The sequence below is a fragment of the Pithys albifrons genome, chromosome 21 (assembly GCF_047495875.1).
Source record: "Pithys albifrons albifrons isolate INPA30051 chromosome 21, PitAlb_v1, whole genome shotgun sequence".
Taxonomy (NCBI): Eukaryota; Metazoa; Chordata; class Aves; order Passeriformes; family Thamnophilidae; genus Pithys; species Pithys albifrons.
The window spans coordinates 6,496,273-6,519,276 of NC_092478.1; the positions used below are offsets into that span (position 1 = coordinate 6,496,273).

Consider the following 23,004-nt stretch of genomic DNA (forward strand, 5'->3'; position numbering starts at 1 on the left):
GCTGGTTGGACAGCCTGGCTCAGCCTCTCTCAGCACTGAAATACTCTTTCAAAAACAATACCAAAAAAGGTTTGTTTCTAGGTCAAGACCTCAGCACTCAATTTTAACCAGGGGCTGACAGTCCAATCTGAACTCAGCTATAAAATGGATTCACAGGAGAAGCTCTGGCATTCTTTTTTGTAGTTAGCAAACAGCCACTGAGCCATGTGCCTTTAAAGGTGAAAGCTATTTTTGACATAAAAATTAGCACGTAGTTCCTCTGTCATCCCTCGGCTGCTGCACTGGGAGCTGTGAGCGAACAATCCAAAGATAAGTATAAACATGCCAAATTAAACAAATCTGTAGAAGGGGATCAGGTTTAATTTGTTTTATTCTCTGAAAATTAGATTTATTTTTACACTTTTTCTTCTAAGAAGCATGGGTTAAAAGGCCCACTTAAGCACTGAGACCTCAACGGCATTTAAAAACTTGAAGTGCTTTCAATAGCTGCCTTTTGAAAATAATGTTAAATCTATTTTTGAGAGGGATAAACTCAGCCACTGATGAGCAGGGCAGGAGTTTTCTGAAGGGCCCAGCAGTGAGAAACTGTTGTTCACTTCTCAACAACTCAGCTACCACACAAGACCCTGGGATAAAAAACAGCACAGTGCTGGATGCTTTAAAAACCTGAGTGTTCTTCAAATCCCAATTTTCATTCCTTTTCTCTTTGGTGACAATCTAATCCTGACAGCCTTGAAAATGAACCCTAGGTGGTTTTCAGGATACAGCTCTGAGTGGTTGTTTCTGAAATAAAAGTGAGGGAAGAGCAAGCAGAACTTGGAGGCTTATCAGCACCCTGAATGCCCCAGCTAATCCTCGGCAGCCCCAGCTCCTTTATGTAACCTGGGATTGCTGAAGCTCAGCAGCTTACTGGGGTCTGGGTGGTTTTCTTTAAACCCCTCGTGGACAAATGCAAAAACATTAAATACTTCTTTCTTCCACCTCTGTAAAGAAAAAGTTAAGAGGGGAAAAATGTATTATTTGTGAATAAGGGCAAATAGAATTAAACTCATATGATGAGAATAAAACGTGTTTCTTTCTAATCCATCTTGACTAAACAGAATCTTTCCAATCTACAACACTCAGGTGTAACTCTTTAATAAAAGGTTGAATCCTGGATTTCTCCTCACCCCAAACACCCTGTGGAAGTGGTTGGGTGTTCCAAATAAAGAGAAGAACTGCCCATTTATATAACTTATACCATTTACCCCATTCCTGGCAGTGTGAGTGGCTGGGCTGGAATACTTACGTCCCTGTGGCTGTTTTCAGAGCTGGCACCTGCGGCTCTCCTTGCCTGGAGGACGCCTCTCTGTGCCGTTCATCTGACTGCTCTGACTTTCCAAGGCACAAATCCAAAGCAAAACTCCACTTTAAAACTCTCAGTCAGTGCTAAGCCATTCACCTCATGCTGAAATGCTTACAGAAACTTCAGAAGGAAAAAAATAAACCCCCTATTGAACTCCTTGCAATCAGAGACCTGAATGGGCTCGACATAAACCCCACTCGAACCAACAGCAGCAATAGGCTTCCCTGGATGTTGGATTCGATCCAGCTTAAAAGTTTCCATGAAATAAACTAGGCTAAGCGCATCAGCTGCATAGAAACTAACTCGGTGTAACAGGAGCATCTGTTCTTCACATCCACCATTTTCTTAGAGCCTTAACACGAGGTGCCCCACGGATCACTGGGTGTGACAGCTCCGGCCTTGCCGGATGGGGACAGACATGGATGAGCAGGGAGCATGCACGTCGTATAAACTACTGGACCAGGTAGCTTTTGTTTGTCAAAAAAACAGCTTAATGTATTTGGTACGATGGCATTACAGAGCGCAGTCAATGTCCGCACTGAGACAGCTGAGGACACCTCGGACCCATTAATACATGGTACAAAGCAAATGTTTACCCAAGTACAAATGAAACAGGTCGACAATTAACTAATGCAGCTTTGTGGACATAAACCAGGTACAGTTGAGCAGAACCAACATAAAATAAAAAGGAAACAGCCCTTTTCCTATGCCACACTAAGAGCACCGTGGTTAGTGGTTTGGGAAGCCCCTGTCATGGTGAAAAATTTCCAAGCCGGTGTTTAATGTGTTTATTCTACTGCTACACTGCTGGGATAAAAATAACAGCAGCCAGTCTGTACGAGGGATCCACTGTCAATACTGCAGTAATTGACAACATACAATTAAGTCTCACACCTGTTTATTGTAAGTAATTCATAGATAACCACTTCTAGTACACATTTTCATATTGGCTTTTAATGCTTTTGTTCTTTTGTTTTTTTAAGCCCAGGGACACCCAAACTTCATCTAAGGGTCATCTCTGTGGCTACCCAGACCCAGAAGGCTACACCTACTTTGGGAAACTGGTGCCAGGTGGTGTCGTGGCCACGGGTCACAGAGATGGCTCAGAATCTACAGGTCCCAACATGCAGGTGGGCTGTGGGGAGGAGGGTTGGGGTGCATGCGCCTGGGGCCGCGGGCCGGCCATGCCGCTCCCCGCACGCCGAGCTCCACACAGTGCAAAAACAAAGACCTCTACACATCTGGAGTGAAAACAGTGGTAACAAAGTCATAGCTACATATTCTTCTCTACATTTTTGTTTATTGAGACAAACTAATTAAAAGGCACAAACATAGGGCATATGTTTACATGGACATTATAACAAACATATACATTAAAAGTGTAGGAATGTGTTTCCTTTCTGCTAAACAGAAAGTTCCTAAGCTTTTATATATACAAAAGTTGTACAATTTGATGTCCTAAAGTACAAAAGATCATTTATAAAATTATTTTACACTAAGCTCTATTATTTTTTTTGTTTGTTTTTGTTTTACTATGTAGTCCAAGCCCCTAGAACAGTTTCACATAAGGATACAGATACCTGTCACCTGAGCCAGCAGCCTGGCAATCACTGCTCGCACGGACACGGCCGGGGAGGAACGGAAGCAGTCCAGTGTGACTGGTCAGTCCTGCTATGACTCTGTGAAAATGCACACGCTAATCTCCAGAGCTCTCAACTTCATTAAGATAAAAACATCTCAACTGTAATTTCTTTTTGTTTTTTTAACTTTTTTTTTATTTAATGTAGAGTCTTGGGTTTAGGGTGGTTTGTTTTTTTTTAAACAAAGTTTTAAAAATGTGAATATGTGACATGATAGTCTAAAAAGTATATCTGTTTCCCTAGATTTTTGCTTTCTACTTTATGTACAGATAAACAGGTTAAGAAATAAAAAGCACATGTAGCTTAAACATGTGTGACCATTTATGGAGCAGTTCTGGGCTGGTCAGCTCAGCACCCCAGAACTCCCACAAATTGATAGAAATGTGTTAACACAATAGAAGAATAACGTAAAAATGATGATGTTTGCAAATATTTACAAAGTTGAACAGATTTGCACAACACTTGGTTAAGAAATAGGGGAGAAATTAAAAGACGCTCTCTGCTTGTCCTGGAGGGGCATCCTACCTAGTTAGTGGTTAGAATAAAAACTGTATACAATTTAATATAAGACAAAACTTCTAGTGAACAACTAACACGTCTGTCCCCTGCTGGAACACCAGCAGGCTCTGATTGGGAGGCAGAGGGCATAAAAATCACACCCAGGGCCTCCAGAATCTTCCAGCTTAAAGCAATATTTCTTAAGTTTCCAAGCACTCCTTTTGCTCCTATGTAAGAGTCCCATGGGGGTCTGACTGTTCAGAGACCATGTTTACATACATTTCGACTCCTCTTCTGTCAGCCATGGCTGTTTCTCACCAAACAATAACAGTTTTTTTAAAAAAAATGTTGACTACAATGCTCTATTCCCTTAGGGTAATATGTTGGGTAATATTTACATCTCCAAATATCAGGTCACAATCCCTATTATATGTTGAAGTTAGAATGATAAGTTATCATATGCTTTGCATATCAGAGCTGGTATCACCTTTCCCATAGGGAATGCTGCCTGAAATTATCATATTCCCAAAGGTAAAATGCATATTTTCTCCAAAAATGCATTTTTTTTTAAATGACAACATTGTAATGCATTTACTCATTAAAAAAAAAAAAAACATCAACACAGACAAAGGTTCTACACTAGCTCAGAAACAGTGGACTTGCCTGGCAGGTTAGAATGAGCCATCCACCTGTCACAGATACAGAGGGGTCTTTGCTAGTGTTTAGATTAAAATAATTTTCTAAGTTACAATTTAAGGGGATAAAACATAAAACTGGTTTTTTTCATTACCTTTTTTGTTGCTTTTTTTGTTGTTTTTTTCTTTAAAAACTCTGGCAAATAAGTATCTGCTCTAATTCAGCATCAGCCAGCTACAAGGTAAAACTTACTTTAAATGAAGTGCTCCAGTGAAACTCAAGCCTGAACCATGTGAGCCAAATCAAGGGGAAGATGCTACTGTGGTCTCTGATGGTGTTGCCCCAGTGTCTTAGTCTGAATTTATTATTAACTAAAACAAAACAAAACAAAAAACCCAACAGAACAAAACAAAACAAAACAAAAAACCCAACCAAACAAAACCCAAAAAAGAACTGCTGGTAAGGATTCCATTTTAATCCTTTTTAATACTGTTTAGAACTTGTTTACCAGGGAGGAGAGGTGGGCAAGGCCTGGGGCAGGAAAGGCATGCTCTCCACTGGTCTCATGGCTATGTTGAGGGGACCAGCCAACGTCATGGGGGTGGGCAGGTTCATGGGGGACGTGATGGTGACGGGGTGCGCTATGTTCACTGGAGCGGTTACCGGGGTGGGCAGGTTCACCGGGGTGGTGAGCGTTAGGGGAGATGTCATGGACAGAGGACTGGTTATAGTTACAGGATGCCCTAAGTTCATCGGACTGGATATATTAACTGCACTTGATACATTTACTGGACTTCTCATGCTCATTGCAGCTGCCACTGTGACTGGGTTTGTGATAGTCCCAGAAGCCACAGAGGACGTTATATTGAATGGAGTAGTAAGAGTCACAGGCGTAGTAGCAGCAGTGGAGGTTTGGCACAAGTTAGCAGCTTCTAAAAATGAGACATAAAAAAGACAAAAAGTTTTTAACACATAAAAAAACCCCAACGACAAGATTTAAACAAAACAAAACAAAACAAAAAGCCCAAAAACCAAACAAGAACAGGTACAAATTCTGGAATAATTTTCTTTAGGAATTATTAGTAAGTTAAAACTGTTAACATTCTATAGCCTACAGGAAATATAAACTCTCATGCAGGTCATTTCAATTGAGTATTTTTTTTTCCTGAGAATTCAAGTGAGGTTGTCTTAGCAAGAGGGTTTCCATGTTCATAAAAACAGTATTGTACAATCAAAAAAATCCTCCCAAGAGGAACATTAGAAATAGAGGAGAGAGTGTACATACCGAATGGTACGTACTCTATAGCCTTCTCAAAGGTGAACTGACATTCTGTGAAGGTTTTAAAAAGTCATTATTAGGGACTGATAAGCAAAGCTCGTTTCAATATTTACCTGCTTATTTCAGTCTTAATTATTGCTACTTAATTGCTCCACTGCTTACAGTACCTTTACTCTAAGCCTACCCCAGCGGTACATCCTTCAACCCCCATCAACTCCTCAGCTTCTACATGAGCTACAGCTCCACATGACGTTGCTTTGGGGTTTTCTGGGGTGGTTTTGCAGCAAGCAGGAATGAAGTGCTGAGCAAGGGAGACCCAGGAGAGCAGTGGGCAGGGGCTGGGGAGCACAGCCGGGCACGGGGGAGCAAGGCTGGCGAGGGGGGGACGTGGGGGGAAGGAGGGCTCTCTACACATCCATCAGCACCACCTGCCGGCTACCCAGACCAGGAGGCTCCAAAAACAGGAGGAGGGAAAAGGGAAGGGCTGACTGCTAAAGGAACCAGGAAAAATTATGTTCTACATCAACGTTACGGCATGGCTAAGTCATGGCTTATTCCACATTTGTAGGGCAGGACCCCAAGCTCAGTTACACCCACATGTCAGAGGTAAAACAGGAGCAGAGTCCACTTTGCCACTCGGGCAATACAAATGTAACTTTGAAAGCAACATTAGCCCCATTCAAGGGTTACTGTTGGTTCTTCAAAGTCCATAGCTAGGAGGGGTGGAAAGGAAGGGAAAGAGTAAAAAAAGTAAAATAAAAATTGTGAAAAATAAATTGTACTAGAATTTAAAAAATCCCATCTAGCATTGCAAAGCCACCACCAACAAGTGGCACTAGCACAGGAGAACCAGCATGGAAAGAGCAGCTCAAGCATGGCACTGACTGGTCTAACTTCATCTTCAAGAACAGTCACCCCCAAAGACACATCCCCCCATGTCCCTTCCCCAGTTAAATAAAGCTAACAGCACCAGTCTGACAACACTCCTACCCACCCACCTCCCTCAACCCCCCATCCTGCCCCAAACCACTTATGTTAAAGCATATTCAATAATCTCAATAAGAAATTAAGGGGAAAAGGAACAAGACATAGGAAGAAACAGACAAGAAAATAATTCTCAGAGATTTTCTAAATCCAACACCCATTTGCTTTATCTTTAGTGGCCTGATGATATTTATGTTTCTGTTATCACTGCATTTTAACATGAATAAGCTGTTTCTATAGTGTTTGATCATAGAATTCAATTACTGGCATAACAAGGTAAAAGGACCAAGCAGCCTAAAACACAAATAAGGCCTAGAAAACAAAAACATATTGAAGAAACTGACAGGAAGGCTAGGAGAAAAGAAAAAATAAGGTGAGTCAAAAACATTCCTAAAAGCAGCCAGTGAAAAACAGTAAGTGGTCACTAAGAGCTTCTAAAACAAGCAATCCGTGAGAGTCACATGATGGGCATTAGAAATCAAACTGTTGTGAAACAAATAAGCAGCAGTAATGGAAGAGTTTAAACTACTATATCCTAAAACCACTAAACTGAAGCAACTTGTTCTTTGCAAACTGACACAGTGACCAACAACAGGAAGCAATTCCACTTCAGTTATGGCAGCACAAGTAAGGTAAGCTGTGATCCAGCACTAATGAAAAACAGGATCACTGATTAGTTCATTTTGTAATAAAAATAAGCAACAGAGAGAGAAGAGGAAGTTCTCTGAGGTCTAGAAGAATACAAGATGCCAAGAGAGTTATGTGATGATAAAGCAGATAGAATAAATTGGGAGAGAAAAGATCAACAGGACACAGAGAGCATATACATGCAAACTGGTGATGCAAGGACAGAGGGGGTGTGTGTGTGTATATATATATATATATAAATATATATATATATGGACACAAATGAGCAAGGGTAAATATGCATAAACACAGCTAAAAGCCACATGCAAGTCAAAGCCCACACTCCTGCTCTGGAGCAGAGACAAGCTTCTCTTTGTCAGTGATGGCTGCTATGGACACCAAGAGCAAAGGGAGCAAGTAATGAGGAGTTCATTTAACACAGCCTAATTCTGGTCCTGTTTCCTCCTGCTAGTTCCTAGCTGTGACTTCTAACAAGAAGAATGGAACTGTCACATAAGACATCCTTCCTGACACCTTAAACTCCCTATGGAACTGCAAACTCCACCACCTCACAAACCTAAACCCGGCACTCTTGGTTTGGTTTACCTTTCTTCCTTGCTTTGACGGCCTCTTCCCACAATCTCAGGGTCTCTACCTGCTTTCCAGGCCAACTTGTTACATGTTGCTGCTGCTGCTGCTGTTGCTGCTGCTGCTGCTGTTGTTGCTGTTGTTGTTGCTGTTGCTGCTGCTGCTGCTGTTGTTGTTGCTGTTGTTGCTGCTGCTGCTGCTGCTGCTGTTTCTGGTTGCTGGTCTCTTCACTCATGCATGCTATGCCAATTAAGTAAGAACACAAATTCATCTTGAAAAGTTACTCTGTTTTCTGCTGAGAGCACAAAGGCAACTTCCATAAAGAGCGTGTGGAATCCCACAGGATTCCCAGAGCAAAAAATCACAAAGGTGTTTAAAACCATATAATTAATTCTGTGAGTTAAAAAACTACTTTTCCAAGAGCTAAAAAACAGAATAAAAGTCAAGAACATCTGCTTTAACTACTGCAAATGGACTTCCTTTCTAATTATTTAGTTTGTATTTAGGAAGAATGAAATGAAAGACTCCTGTTAGTCTCCAGAACTCAAGTTGATTCCATTTTTTCTAAACCTCACCTCCAGCTTAGAAAAAAATAAAAAAACGTTTTCATTTCACGTATGACTTAAAACTTTCAGTCTACCTTTACATCACAGAACAGCCTGTCACTACTCCCTGGCCACAGCACAGCTCATCATTTCCATCTCTAACAACTGGTCTAAATGCCTCATGTGAACTGGCTTAGCACCACCAAACTGGCTGGGGAAGCCAGAGCTGTAACCCTACACCAAAAATACTTCACATCCAAATTTCCTACTAAGCTCAACAAGCAGGCATTTCAGACATTCCCATTATCCAGGAGTATCAGGAACAGCAAAGATGTGGTACATTAATACCTTTAAAAAGGCTTTAAGGACACAGTTTCCAAAGACATTCCTTACTTCTAGTTCCTGATTCCTCTGAAAACCCATTTTATATTACCATGTGGGTTAACTTAAGTTACAAGTATTTTAATAGGGAAGATTTGAAAGTCAAGACTTCATTTGCTTGCTAAGCACTCCCAGGTCCAGGCTGCAGCACCTCCACAGAGGTTAAGACCAGAAGGAACTATTACAAGCATCTCATCTGACCTCCTGCACAACACCAGTCAGATGCCATTAATGCCCAAAACATGTCAGGGCTGGATTTAAATCCTTTTCTTGTCAGCTACTGCCAGAGGGAGGAAACACTGAGTCCCAGGGTCAAAGCTCAGGGAAAGTAAAGAAATCTTTCTCCTAATTTTGATGAGCTTTAAGTGATGCTTTAAACCCGAAACCTGGCAGATTTTAGCAGTCCTTAAATAGTCTAAAATCTCCAAACTATCTGCTGGATGTTCTAGGCCTGCATAGTTCAGGAAACACTGTATTTAGAAGCTGACAAAACCTGGTCACACTCACAAACCGCTGGGCACTCCTAAAGGATAAAAGAGCACAGTGTAGCAGCAAACCAATTCCACACATGCCAAGTATTGAGCTGAAGCAGATTCTGTTATTAAATATCTACTTTTAAGAGGTGTGACCACCGTCACCAAAGGCAATTCCCTCTGCAAACACATTGTTATTAGAAATGTTTGTAAAATGTTCACCTACTTTTATTGATGCCTTGTTTACAGGTATTACAGTTGATACTTTGGCTCTGCCCGTGTGTCTTTAAGTGGCTGGTGATATATGCTGCACTCAGAAGTTTACCACAGATATTACACGATACCTTTCCTTCATGGCGCACCATGTGTGTCCGCAGTCTGTCTTTGGTGGCAAAGGCAGCAGTGCACGTCTAGATGAAGGACAACAGTTACACTTGAGGTGCAGACAGCAGCATTACAGGATCAACTAAGGCCCACTGAGGGCCCTTTTCACCTTGCAGGTCCTAACAGTATCCTAAGTGTATTGACAACATTAAGTTTTACCTGTATTTATAGAGAAACCAAAATCAAACTACTAAACAGAGACTGAGAACGGAATTAGTTTCTGAGACAAGCAGGACAAAAATCATACTCAGCACTACTTGAACTTTCTTAGAACAGCAGGTTGCCTTACCCTCCAGAGCAAGAAGGAGTTTAAAAAAGCCTAGAGCAGGCAAAGTTGGTTTTTGATACAATGTTACTGTACAAATATGAACTTGATCTCTTGAATTGCTCAATTATGTCCGTTCCCATCCAGAACAAGGAAATAAAACCTCCTCCTAATGCTATTCTTTTTACCCAAGCCTTTTATTTAATAAGATGAGTCAGTAAAACACAGGTTGGAATAAGCATGGATATTCCAAGCAAAACAGTTAATTGTTCAGGGGCAATTTAATTATTTCTCGTAGACTTGGTCATCAACTTAGGACAACTTGCTTTCCCCTTCCAGCAAAATAACAGATCCAGAATCAACCATTTCCATCCATTTTAAATAGATGTACTGAGAGACATTTGATTTAAACATGCTGAGAAACACACTGCACACATCACTCCAGAAATCAGCATGAGATGAAGATGCTGTTACAACCCTACTACTAAGTTAAGCATATGGTAAAATAGAGCAACTATGCTGTTCTCCAAGAAAGCAAAAAGCCTCTCATTTTCCAAAAAAAGCAGTCACAGCATCTTTTTAAACTTCTAACAAAACTCCAGTGCTGTGTTATGCCGGCTGATGAGACTTTTACTCCTAAATTTGCTTTTCACACGAAAATCTGGGAGCAAATACAGCTCAGGAAAGATTCACCTTAGACTGTACTGACACAATAAGGTATTGTTCTTAAATCATTTTAGCCCTTACTTGGCATTTGAAGGGTCTCTCTGTTGAGTGAACATGTTTAACGTGACAGCTTAAATGATCAGGCCTGCAAAAAGAGAGGAATAGGAGAGAAAATGCACAGTTACAAACACACAATGAGGACACCTTGGCTGGTGGTGTTGACACTGCTGGTGACTCTGCATCCCCCATTCCCCTGCATAGCCAGAATAAATACCTTCCCCTCACCTACCAGTGGCTGTCACCCAGAGTACCTCACAGTTACCCTGGGACCCAACCAGCAGCTGAAAACTTAACCCTGTTCTCCTTACACACCCAAAAATGGTACATTTGGTTGCACCTTGTGTAAAGGTGAGAGCACAATAGGTTTTCTCTGTTGCAAGCACAGGTACAAACACAGCCAGAAGCGATGCAAACTCCCCCTAGGGCTCTGTCAGTGCTCCCTGCCCTGCTATGAGACCAGAGGACAGTTTACCTGCCCTGCCCCATTCGGTCACAGATTGTGGCAAAGGCTGGTAAAGGGGCTCTGTGCCCACCCCCAGGGACACAGACGTGTCCCTCCAGGACCTGTATGAGATCAGGAAACCATTTCCAAACACTCTCCTAAAAAAGCGACCACTTTTGGCCACTGCTAACCTGGCTCAGATGGAGACCCCCCACTCCAGAGGCAGACAAAGCTCTTTATCCTCTCACCAATCTCCTCAGAGAGAGGCCTGGTTCTCCCAGCCCCTCGCTATGACAGCTTAACCCTTCTTGCTTATGAAAAGCCAATACTGAAGCATGCCTGGGATTTGCTACATGGTACCTCGAGAAGCCTTTTCCACAAACACCACAGGTGTATGGTTTCGTGATGCCACCTTCGTGAGACCTCACGTGGTAGGTCATGCGATCCTTTCTCTTGAAGCGCTGATTGCAAATGGGACATTCAAAGGGTTTTTCATCGGAGTGGGACAGCTTGTGCCTGTTGAGGTGGTAGACATCCCTGAAGGCCTTTCCACACATCTCACAGGCATGGTTCTTCTTCACGGGCTTGCTGGGCTTCTTCACCGTCTGCGTCACTGCCATTGCCGTTGCGCCGGCGCTGCTGCTGGGGTTGGTGGCAGAGGAAGACGTAGTGACAGTGGACAGGATGCCTGCGATAGTCGAAACCAGTGAACTCCGGCTGTTGTCACCAGCGATGGTCGAGATAAGGGGCACCATTGTGGTGGGAGTTTTCTTTGGCCGTGACACTAACTTTATCCCTGTGTGGCAGGACTCATGACGCCTCAAATGGTAGCTGTCCCTGAAAGCTTTGCTGCAGTAAGTGCACACAAAGGAGGTTTTAGGTTTTTCCTTTTTAATCCCAACAATAGCATCCTTTAATGTTTCTGGTGCAGGCTGAGGTTTCTGCGTTATTGGTAAGGGCAGAATCGGCTTCTGATCGGGCGGCTCAACAGCAGAGCTCAGGAGAGGCAACAAACTGTTCTGTGCTGCCTGCTGTTGGTGATGGGAGGCTTCGTGTGCCTAAAACCAAACATTCACACTTAAATTCTCTGGATGGTTGCTCACTCTAACACAGTGAGAACATTTACAAACGACAGGAAAGCATATTCTAGACCAAAAGCCATGGAAGGAACAACAGGGCAAGGTTACATAATTCTGGTTTTGGACAAGATAAACCGCTCGCACTGTAAATGCACTTGCTGTGCAGATCCTGTCGTAAGGGTAGGACACAGCACAACAATCAAAGAATTATTAAGTTTCCGGAGGGCAACATTTTATGGAAGACAACTTAGATGCTTGTCAGATCTTTTACTAACACTGCATTTGATCTTTACATAACAGATAACTCATTTTGCTAATGATTGTATCAGATGCCACCTTGGGACTATCTCTGGAGCTGATAAAGGTAATGACAGGAGTTGCAAAATAATGCCCCGCCTTTAAGTCAAGCTTAGTGCACACTGAAAATTGAACTGCAGCCACAGAGAGCCAGGATGTGATAAGGTGTCTTATTTAAACAGCGTGTTCATACCAGTGTGCCAGCACTGAAACCAAAGCAACTGGAATCAGGAGCTGTCTAAAGCCACATCTCTATATTTAGCAGGTTCCTGATGCATTTATCCACTGACCACTGTGCTCTCTGTGTCTGGAACTAACAAGAATAGCGACAGGGTCTTTTTCTCTTCATCAGCAGCTACTTTGTGCTAGGAAGTGAAGCTAATCGATAGCACTGGGAGACATGGAGAGATGCTGGAGAGCACACATTGGGGAGTGTTTGAAAAAAAACTCTGAAAGCTGAAAACAGCCAGTACCAACTGCCTTTGACTACAGAATCAGTGGGAGAAGCTACAGGGAAGGGACAGAGGGGGGACTGGAGGGGCACCGCTCAGCTGACCTGCAGCCTGCACTGCCACAGGCTGTGCTGTACCATGCTTGGTTATTCTAAGTCAGAAAACACTGTTATTAAAACTCATCCAGTCAGACTGGGACAAACCCCTGGCAGATACAATTTTAAAGTGGTTTAGAAACCACACAGACCAATTCAGCCTAATGGAGCATTAAAATAAATCACTCCAGCACCTTAAGCCAGTTTAAGCGCATCTGTATTCAAGATGTGCCTCAGTCTCATCAGACCAGGTTTAAATCAGGCTTGTTATTAACGCAGCGTGCCAGGCCTGAAGCTGAATTTGGGGAAACTTGCATTCCCATTGGATCAGTACTGCACCTTCCAAGTCTCCTTTCCTACAGTTTTTCTCACAAAATAGCATGACTAGAGGCTGCGAGAGTTGAATAAAACACTGTGCTGGTGTGTGACCCCAACCTGTCAGCGAGGATGGACAGTGCTAGGGAGTGCACTCAGGCCAATGCTCTTCCCACAGGAATCCATTTCAACACATCCTTTGGAGGTCACTATTTCTAGAAGCTCACTTTGGGACCTTTTCCTACTTGGATCAGGACACTTTTCCTCTCTGGATCGCAGCAGGCCACCTCAGAGTACCCCTCCCTGGCTGCAGGGGAGCTCCTGCCTTGCACAAGCCCTGCATCACTCCAATCTCACTTTTTTGGAGCATGATGCTGGTGATCTTTGGATAAAAACCATCAGTGGATACCAACACCAACCTACGTGGGGAGGAATATGAGCTCCCTAACCCTTCAAGCCTAACTGACAAGAGAACAGTTCACAGGGGAAAGCCTGGATTTGGGATGTTAACAGGAGAAAAAAATTGTGGGAATCATTAGTCAGGCCAGCCTGTCCATCTGTATCTGCATTTTACATCTGGCCTGAGCCCAAGGTCAGGATGCAACAGGTAGGCTGGATATTACCACACCTGCCTGGCCACAGCAGCCACCTCAAACAACAACCTGAGGGGCTGGTTTGCGGAGCGATTGCTGAAGAGCCGGATCCAGAACTCTCCTGGAGGCGACGCTGCTAAATCAGGGCATGGCACAAGCTCCAGCAGCTCCATTAAACTTTTCTCTGATTTCACTGTCAATTGTGGATTGTCAACCATTTATTTTCCGTGTTTTTTAAGAGGGCATTGAGACACCTACATTGCATGAAAATAGAGTCTGCACAATACACATCAGCAGCACAATACTGAGCAAGCGAAGCACTTCAATACAATTTTAATTTAAAAAAACTCTGAAATGTTTCACAACTTTAAATGAGCATTAAACAATGTTGCTAAACTGCACCAGAAGACACTGCAGAACACCTAATGATAGCTCCAGAGATACAGTTTCAAAGGCAGGGCGAGCAGATCGGATAATGGAGAACCCAAATCCTTTGGACAAGGTTCAAACTTAGGCAGTTCATGGATAGTTTTAAGCCTCAAAGAATCGTCAGCACTTCAAGGTAATGATGCACTTATTCCTACGAATCCGATGGAGACAGTGGACATAAAACAATGTATATTCATAAGGCTACAGGCTATGGAGCTGCTGCTTATATAAGTCTGCTTATCTTGGTTCCCAGAGAGCAGCGTTATTAGCGCTGTCCTGCTCGCAGCCCCTCTGCCACCAGCCGTGTTCCTCAGTTTCCAAGGGCTGCCTGCGCTAAAGCCTTTTAAAAAAGGATCAGGCAGCATTTTTTTTTAACTCCCTGCTGGAGAAGGGAAGCCAGCACCTGCTGCATGCCTCTCGCAGGCACTGCTATTCAGGCTTCCACCACGGTTTTACTTGACCCAGAATTAATGTCAACATTTTGGGGATATTTTGATGGCTGGTAGAGGCTCTCCTGCAAAATCCCCTTGTTCTGTCACTGGTTTCTTCCCTCCCAGGGATGGGGGGGTGCAGCAAACAAAAAAACCTGCAACTCGTGACCCGGAGTGTCGGATGTGGCATTGTGAACTTCCAATGCCAGAGGCTAAAATATTTTTGTGCTCCAGCCTTAATGTGAGAGCAGCAAATTAGGATGAGTCATATCTTGAATGCTCCATCTGATGGATGAGTCCTCCTCACATTAACAGATACAACTTTCGCTTCCCGACCAGATACTAAAAGTGGGTTTCAAAATAAGCATTTCGGGGACTGAGAAGATCCAAACAAGAACTGCTCATTCAGTAACACGATTGTTTCTGTAGAAAGGGATACAATTCATCAAAATGCCACCTAAAAACAATCAAATAACTTTATTTGGAAGGAGCGATTTACAGTCACATGGCCCATTGCTACAGGAGTAAAATTAAGACATCAAAACCTTCTCTAAAAACATTTGGCTAAAAATTACAACTTTACATCCCCTGTATTTAACGGTCTCTTAGGAATCCTGTCCCAGCTGGAGCAGACACTTGGCTTAAAACTCCCCTCAGGAAGAATGAGGGTGAATATTCAGTCACTTGCATTTGTTATTTAACGGACACCGGGGGTGAGGCTTTTAAATCCACTTTTTTTAACTAGTTTTAACTCAACAGCTGGACCTTGTCTGATGTGTGCTGTGTGAATGGGAAGAAGGAGTACCTTGATGCTGCTTTCTGCAGGGTGCACTGGGATGCTGGCACCCCAAATTGTTGATTTTAACAAAATCCCTTGAGAAGCAATATTCAGCATTTATTAGGAGGTCTGAAAGCTTTATTATTTTGGGGGCGGGGGTGAAAATCAGAGGAAAATTTCCACGTCACAATTTTATGACGATGCTTCCGAGTCGCACGTTCGGAAAGTGAACTGCTGACTCCTTAATTAAAAGCAGCAAAGGCGACTCCTAAATCAGCCTGTGACATCACTATTTCAAAACTCAGCACCTCCAAAAAAACACAGACGAGCAGCGAGGAGCTGGACACGTACTTGAAAGCATTACTTGGCATTTCTCAGAGCCTGCTGCAATACAGTCCTGCCAGCCGAGGAAAAATTTCCCCTGGAAAACACTCGGCTGGGAGGCAGCAAGGCACTAAACCAGCCTCTGCTCGGAGGGAGATGGCCCTAAACTAAGGAGATTAACTTCTTAGCGTGAAGTTTCCTACGTGCGAATCACAACTGCCCACTAGAGTGAGAAATAATTCACCAGACCTCAGCCAAACTCGATGGCATCACCCGCATCCATCACGAAAAGGCGGAAAACCCAGCGCCCAGCTCCCGGTACCGGCTCCCCGAAACATTCCCGGCGTGTTTGCAGAGGCAGAGAACCCGAGCGAGTGACTCATCCCTTGGTACTTGCAAGGGACGAATTTTTCCTCTCTAAAGGAATGGTGCTCGCTCTTGGAGGATTTATTCATTCAACTCAGGTTTTCAAACTCGTGTCACGGGTTGGGTTTGGGTTTAATTCCGAGGAGGACAGTGAGGAAATGAGCGGCTGCCACCGGGAATGTGCAAAGAGGATTATTTTACCTTGAGAAAGGTGATGTGCTGGGCCTTTTTTTTTTTTTTCTGCTGCTGCAATCACATATTTTGTTTTCCAGCTCAAAAAGAGCAGGAGAAAACAATCCAGCGTGAAAGGACTCGCGAGGCTCACAAAAGCCAGGCGAGGAATTTTTTTTTATTATTTTTTTTCAACACACTGTATTTTCTTCGGAATTACATAAACAGCGGTGTTTTTAAGTCAGTCTTTCACCGACAAAAAGGGGGAAAATTGTGACTCAGTTGGCAAAGGGAGGGGTTGCACGCTCCACCGTCCCTATTCCTCCCCATTCCCGTTAGGATTTCGCCAGTTTTTACAGAAATCCGGCCCGCTCGCGTCCTATTTTAAAAGAAAACAAGCTCCCTCGTCAGCCGGCCCTGAGTCAGGCTGTTTAAAGAGGGATTAATTTATTCTCCCAGACACGGCGTTTGTTCCATCGGGGTTTTGTTGGAGCCCGGTGGAAGCTTGGGGTTGTTTTTTTTGTTGTTGTTTTCTTTTCGGGCGAGGGGGGGAAGAGAAAAACAAATAAACACACCATCACCACCCCTTGCAAAAAAAAAAAAAAAAAGGCGCGATTCCAGGTTTTGGAGGGAGAAAAATAAAAATAAATTATAAACACGCATACGGGCGGTTTGTAAGGAAAGCGGGAAGGGAGCGCGCTGCGGGGCGGCGGCGAAAGGGAGAAAGTGCAGGAGGGAAGGAGGGAGAAGCGGAGCCGCGGGGCCCGTGAAGCGCTGCCCGGCGGGCCGGGCCGGGTCGGGCCGGGCCGGGCCGGGGGCGGGCGGGGGCCGGGCGGCCGCGCTGAGTGACAGCCCGGCCCGGCGGGGACCGGCGGGGCCGCGGCCGTGAGGGAGGGAGGGGGGGCGCGGGCAGCGCCGCCGCCGCCGCGGGGCCTCACCTGAAAGAGGAACGCGGTCCAGTTGGCCTCCATGGCGGGGGCGGCGCGGCCCCGGGCGGCGGCGGCGGCGGCTGCGGCGGGCGGTCCCCCCGTCGCTCCCTCCCCCGGGCCGCAGCTACATGGAGCCGACAACAAAGCGGCGGCGGCGGCGGCGGCTCAACATGGCAGCGCCGAGCGGCCGCTTCCGCTAACCTCGGGCTGCACCACTGCGGCCCAGAGGGGGGAGGCGGCGGCGCGGCGCCCCGGCGGGGCGGCGATGGCCCGGGCGGCCGCGGCGCCGCCCCCGCCGCTCCCCTCGCCGCGGGGCGGGCGGCGGGCCCGGGGAGGCGCGGCGGGGCGGCGGCGCGGGCGGCGGGGCCGGGGCGGCGCGGCGGGCCGGCCGCCCCCCCCGCGGGGCTGGCAATGGGCCGGTCCCGGGCTGGGGAAGCCGAGCTGTGGCGAGAGAAGATGGAGGAGCGGCCGAGGTGTCCGGGGCCGCCGCGCCGCCCGCCCCGGCCCGGCCCCGGGGCCGCCGCACCGCCCGCCCGCCCCTTCTCCCCTCCCCGTCCGCCCGCCGCCCCCGCCCGCCGCGCCGGCAGGGAGGAGGGAGGGAGCCGCGGGGGCGGCGGGGGGCGGCTTCGCCCGCGGGTGCGGGCGGGCGGGCGGCACTGCCGGAGGCGGGGGGGGTGAACGCGGGGCCACCCCGGGGGTCGCCCAGCGCCGCCGCCACTTCGGTTCACCCGGGCTCGTCCTCAGCCCACCCGGGCTCGTCCTCAGCCCACCCTGGGTGCTGCTGCCTCCCCGGGCCGGCCCGGCCTTGCACCCCGCCTGGCCGGGCTCCAGGAGGGCCGGGCCCGTCACCCGCCCGCAGCCCGGGGCCCCTCCAGCCCGCGCCCGACCGGGCCGTGCCCCCCGGCCCTGCAGTCCCGGTGGGCTGGGGCGATGCGGTGCCACCGCAGCCCCCTCCCCGCTGCGCTGCCCCGCACACCTCCACGTGTTCGGCTGAGTGGATTCGCCGGTATCTGAGGCATCTTCAATGCAAATCGTAGCCACGAGCAATTAAATACATACGTACCGTTAATTACGTGTTTACAGACATCAAGCACAGCCCCGACAGGCAGCAGGATGGGGCCCAGGGATTGCTCCTTGTGCCTCCCCGGTGCACCCAGGACGAGGAGGGATGTGTGAGAAATCTGTACCCTGCCTTGGGTGGCATCTGAGGGACACCTGGCATTTTGGCACCTGAGTGCGGCAGGTTTAACACTGCAACAGGAGATGGGGGTTTTAATCCTGACCTCCACTCGCCTTCCCTGGGCCTGGAGAGATGAGAACAGGCTTACAGCACTTTATTATTTATTTTCCCGCAGCTCTGGTCAATCCTCTTTGCTCAGGCCTGGATCCCTGCTGAGCATCCGAGGCCTTGGCCGCTGCGGCACCCGCGGCCCTGCAGGCGTGGGGAGGAACAGCTGAGTCGCACCGGCCACAGCACAGGGGCTAAATATGGCTCATGTCAACGAGGCTGCCCATGCGACTTCCTCCCGTGCGGGACAGTCGGGTGGTTTTTCATGTCTCCTGCTAACAGATAATGCAAAGGCCAGTCCCGAAGCCAAAGTCTGGTGTAACACCAGGTGGGGAGAGAAGGGACAGCAGGGACCAAGCGGGGACCAGGGGACACTCATAGAGGGTCCCAGCCCACTGGTTCGCTTCGTGCAACCTCAGGCAGGTCACCTGGCTCACACAGTGCTGGTCCTCGGCCCTCCCCAGGCATTTCTTCACCTCCTGAGAACATTGCAAAACAGTCCTTGTTCTGTTCCAAGTGACGCCTGCGGATGTTTTACGCCTCTCAGGCTTTTTTCCTTGAAACTTCAGTGCCAGAGTCAAGTGGTTATGTCAAAATCTGTTTGCGTTTAAAACAAAAAAGAGCTTCTCAGCCTTGTGACCCCAAAGGGAAGTTTGTGGCCATGTGCCCGGGTGCTCTGCTGCCTGGAGTGGCCCGACCTGTTCGGGAGCACCTGCAGCTCAGACAGTCCGTCTGCCTCAGGAAATTTGGAGCCTGCTTGTTTTCGACCTCCCTGTCTGCACCACGGTGGAGCTCTGTGCTGATGCACGCTGCTGGAAACGTGCAAAATATCACCTTTGCTCTGCAGAAGCTCTGAATTATGAAAAACAGACTGAAAAAAAAGGAGCTAAAAGGGTTTTCCAGTGTGCATCCAACACTCACACAGCCCTGCCCGGCCGCACTGGCCCGGCTCGCCTGAAGATGGTCTCTCTGCTCAGCTAAGATGTTCTCCACAGCCGCAGCACGGAAGCAGCTGGATCATCCCCCGCTCCACCCCGAGTGCCGACGCCGCAGGATCTCCCTCTCCTGCCCCGTGTTCCGACCCCGGCGCTGCCCCCGGCAGAGCGGGGCTGCGGGAGAGCCCGGAGCAGCCCCTCGCTGCAGCAGAGGAGACACCACTGCCGCCCCTGGTTATTTTCCTCCCAGTGGCTCAGTTATTTTTGTTAACGCTTATTAAGGAAGACTTGGGAGAGCTCTTTGTTAAGGGCTCACACTCACTTCAATTAAAGGCTAAGAAAACTACCCAAGCGTATCACTGACTCATCGGAGAAATCCCGATGAGCACGTAGCCGGCTAAACTCTGTGTTCTTGTTTTCACAACTAAAGAACCAAGAGGGGCTACAGGAACAAAACCTGTAAGACTCAAAGCTAAGCCGGAGGAGAGGGAAATGGAGCTGGAGCCCACTTCCCTCTTGGCAGTGCCCAGCTGAGCCCTCCCAGCCCCTCTTGCACCCCTGGCACATCCTGCAGCCAAAAACGGAGCTGGTTCGGGAGCAGAACGAGCCGAGGTGCTGACAGAGTCCCCGGGGGGAAGGAGTTTGCAGGAGCTCTATTTAGAAAGGGCAAGTCTATGCCAAACCTGACGAACTTTCCTTTACCCAGAATTATAACTGGAAATCTAAAAAGCCACAGTGTTTGAAAACATATATTTACATTATATATGCCCCTAAGCAGAATAAACAAAGGTTAGATTTGTAAACTCTCTGGCTTAATTAAAGCAGCACTGCTTAGGACAAACCCACATAACAGGTGGCTTGAAGTGTTGTGTTATTTAATTTATACCTTCCAGCTCCCTTAGTCATCGAGCTGGGACAGCGATAGCATCAGCAGCCACCCCGCTGTGCGCCGGCATTGCGGCGAGCGCGCACAGGGAATTTCTAGGGCACTGGGAACCGTGTGGCCCATTTACGACCGTTCTGAGGCTGCACTTTTCTGCCTTTTCAAACACGAATCTTCCTTCCTTCCTTCCTTCCTTCCTTCCTTCCTTCCTTCCTTCCTTCCTTCCTTCCTTCCTTCCTTCCTTCCTTCCTTCCTTCCTTCCTTCCTTCCTTCCTTCCTTCCTTCCTTCCTTCCTTCCTTCCTTCCTTCCTTCCTTCCTTCCTTCCTTCCTTCCTTCCTTCCTTCCTTCCTTCCTTCCTTCCTTCCTTCCTCCCTTCCTCCCTTCCTCCCTTCCTCCCTTCCTCCCTTCCTCCCTTCCTCCGTGCTTCCCACGTTATTAGGAAGGATGTGAACACTGATGGAGCTGCTGGGTGTCCCCTGCCTCCAGTGCCAAGGCTCCCGGGAACAGGCCAGCACTGGGGCTGCCCCTCAGTGCCACAGCCATGCTCTGCCCAGTGCTGGCACCACCAAAACCCCTGCACAGTCTGGCTGCTCGTATCCCTCCTTCAACACAGCACATGGCTCCCTGGGATGTCACCTCCAGAAGAATTAATACCAGTTGTCAACTCGACAAACCGCCCTTGCAGGGTGATTCAAACAGAGAGATGCTGTTTCCTTCACTGTGCTCAGCCATGGAATAGTTAATAAAGTGTCTATTTGCACAGGCACCATTAGCTGTGCAGCCTGCGGGGAAGGGATGTGGGGCAGGGCAGGGGACACAGATCCTCTCCAGGATGCAAGGGAGAGGATTGAGATCCCCTCTGGGATGGGATGAAGAGTTAGGGCAGGGGGATACATATCCCCTCTGGGATGGGATGCATTTAACTCTACACATCCCATGATCCTTGCAGCAGCCTCCCATGCATTAGGACCTGCAGTGGGACATGAGCAATAAAATCCTAATTTGCTTTGCTGCTCTCTGTGCATCTCCCGTGGTTGCAGAGTGAATGAGCGGATCCAGGTGAGAAGTTGCCCACAATGTGTGTGCACCCACATACCCTCTACATCTGGGACCTCCAAACCACATCCCCCAGCCCCTGCTGACATACTGTGCTCCAATTCCACTGGGCAAGCATGTGCTTGCATGGCTCAGAATAGAAAATGTTGGCAAATATTTCAGCTTTAGAGGACCCCTTTTCTGTTCATGCTCTGCTCCCTGAGTAATGTGGCAGGCTTTGAATTTCACAGCTCCATGGGACTGGAGAGCCCTGAGTGTGTAAATAAACTGTACTGAGAATGTGCTCCCTGCAGGCAGTTTCTCTTCAGCTGCTTCCCAAGTTTGTGTCTTTTCTGCTTTCTCTATTTGCAGCCTCAAATCCCTCTCAAACTGATCAGGGACACTAAAAAGAGACAGTTAAATATATCTGTGGGAAGCAGGTGTGGAAGCAGAGTGTGTGCCCACTGCAAGGCTCAGCCATGGGGTGATCCAGCATTCTCCAAAGAGCATCCTGATCTGAAGCAAAACAAGAGTGGAAGGTGCTGTGGGGACAGACAACTCATTTGCCAGGCAGAGTGGAAGGGAAATAGAAAGCGAGAGGGGGAGAGAGAGGGAAAGGAAAAGCGAAAGGGAAAAGGAAAGCTCTTGCCAGATAACTGCCCACAGTCATGGTCTCCCTCCATCCCTTGGGGGTGGTAGAGGTGCCCTGCCCACACCATGCCAGAGCCACCACGCCAGCACTGCTGCTACCAAGAGCACTGGAGCCTCCTCATAACTGGCGCACCTGAAAGATTGCTCCACTTTTCAAAAGAGGAAAATAGGATGCAGGAAATTACCAGCCTGCTTGGCTGAACCGCTGAGAGAGGCAGGACAGGAGTCAGTGGGGAAGCAGTGAGGAGATGCTCAGAGGTAGGAGTGTTGTAGTGGGACTCGACAGGGATGGCCAGGTGTTGCTCCATGCTCTGTTTTCATGGGTTTAGCACCAAACTTCGAGATGCATTGCTGCAGGGATGGATGAGGAGGAAGCAAACCTGGAAAAGCTGGTGTGATGCCCAGGGCAGTGTAGTCATGGTGCCAGGGCCATACATGCTGTTGTGGCAGCAGGGAGACCTCTCAATCTGTGTGGACATGAGTGTCAGCTCCCACCACACCCTCAGTGTCCCAGGGCTCCTCAAGAGCTGGGCGATGCCCACATTCCCACCAGGCAGGAAAAGCATGATGGTTACTCCATGCTTTAAGCATTCCCTGGTGAAAGCATTCCTGTGGCAAACTGCCCTGCAATGGTCACTCCCTTCCCTACAGTTCTCCTGAGCTCTTCCTTCCCTGCAGCACATCCTGCACCCACTGGCCCCCCTTGGCCACGTTGCTGCACCTGCTGTGTGAAACCCTTCCCGGGATTTCATCATCCTCCCTAATCTTTGCCATCCCTGTGAATCCGTCACTGTCTCTTCTCCCCAGGGTGCCACAGCAAGTGGATTCCCTCTTTCCTACAGCTTGAGCTTCACTTTCCCCAGCACGGCATGGGGCTGGCTCCATTCCCCCATAGCTGGGATGCTCCCTCTGGGCCCAGCACACGCCAGGGCCACGCGGGAGCCGTTTGGAGTTTCCTGCTGCACAGGAGCAATGGGAGCAGGGCTATGTTTAGCCCTGTGTCTGGTCAGCAGTGCCCGGGAAAGTGCCCTTATCTCTTCCCACCTCCTTGTCCTCAGCCGTGCCTGGGCTAATCTCTGCTTGGCACCTTGAGTGCTGGAGCTGCCACGAGCCACCAGCGCCCAGCAGCCTTTTGTTGT

General features: G+C 47.8%; 1 protein-coding gene across 2 annotated transcripts; it reads right to left on the reverse strand.

Moving 5' to 3' along the window:
- Window positions 1-1,991: 1,991 nt before the first annotated feature.
- VEZF1 (vascular endothelial zinc finger 1) lies at window positions 1,992-17,382 on the reverse strand. Of its 2 annotated transcripts, XM_071574969.1 has the most exons (7): window positions 17,082-17,380; window positions 11,174-11,871; window positions 10,393-10,456; window positions 9,223-9,406; window positions 7,616-7,837; window positions 5,405-5,449; window positions 1,993-5,051 (listed from the first exon to the last, which is right to left on the reverse strand). In XM_071574969.1, the coding sequence occupies exons 1-7, from the start codon at window positions 17,112-17,114 to the stop codon at window positions 4,624-4,626; spliced, it is 1,674 nt and encodes a 557-aa protein (XP_071431070.1). In that variant the 5' UTR covers window positions 17,115-17,380; the 3' UTR covers window positions 1,993-4,623. The 2 variants fall into 2 exon arrangements, with proteins under 2 accessions (XP_071431071.1, XP_071431070.1); XM_071574970.1 differs by lacking the exon at window positions 5,405-5,449 and having other exon boundaries at window positions 1,992-5,051; window positions 17,082-17,382.
- Window positions 17,383-23,004: the final 5,622 nt, after the last annotated feature.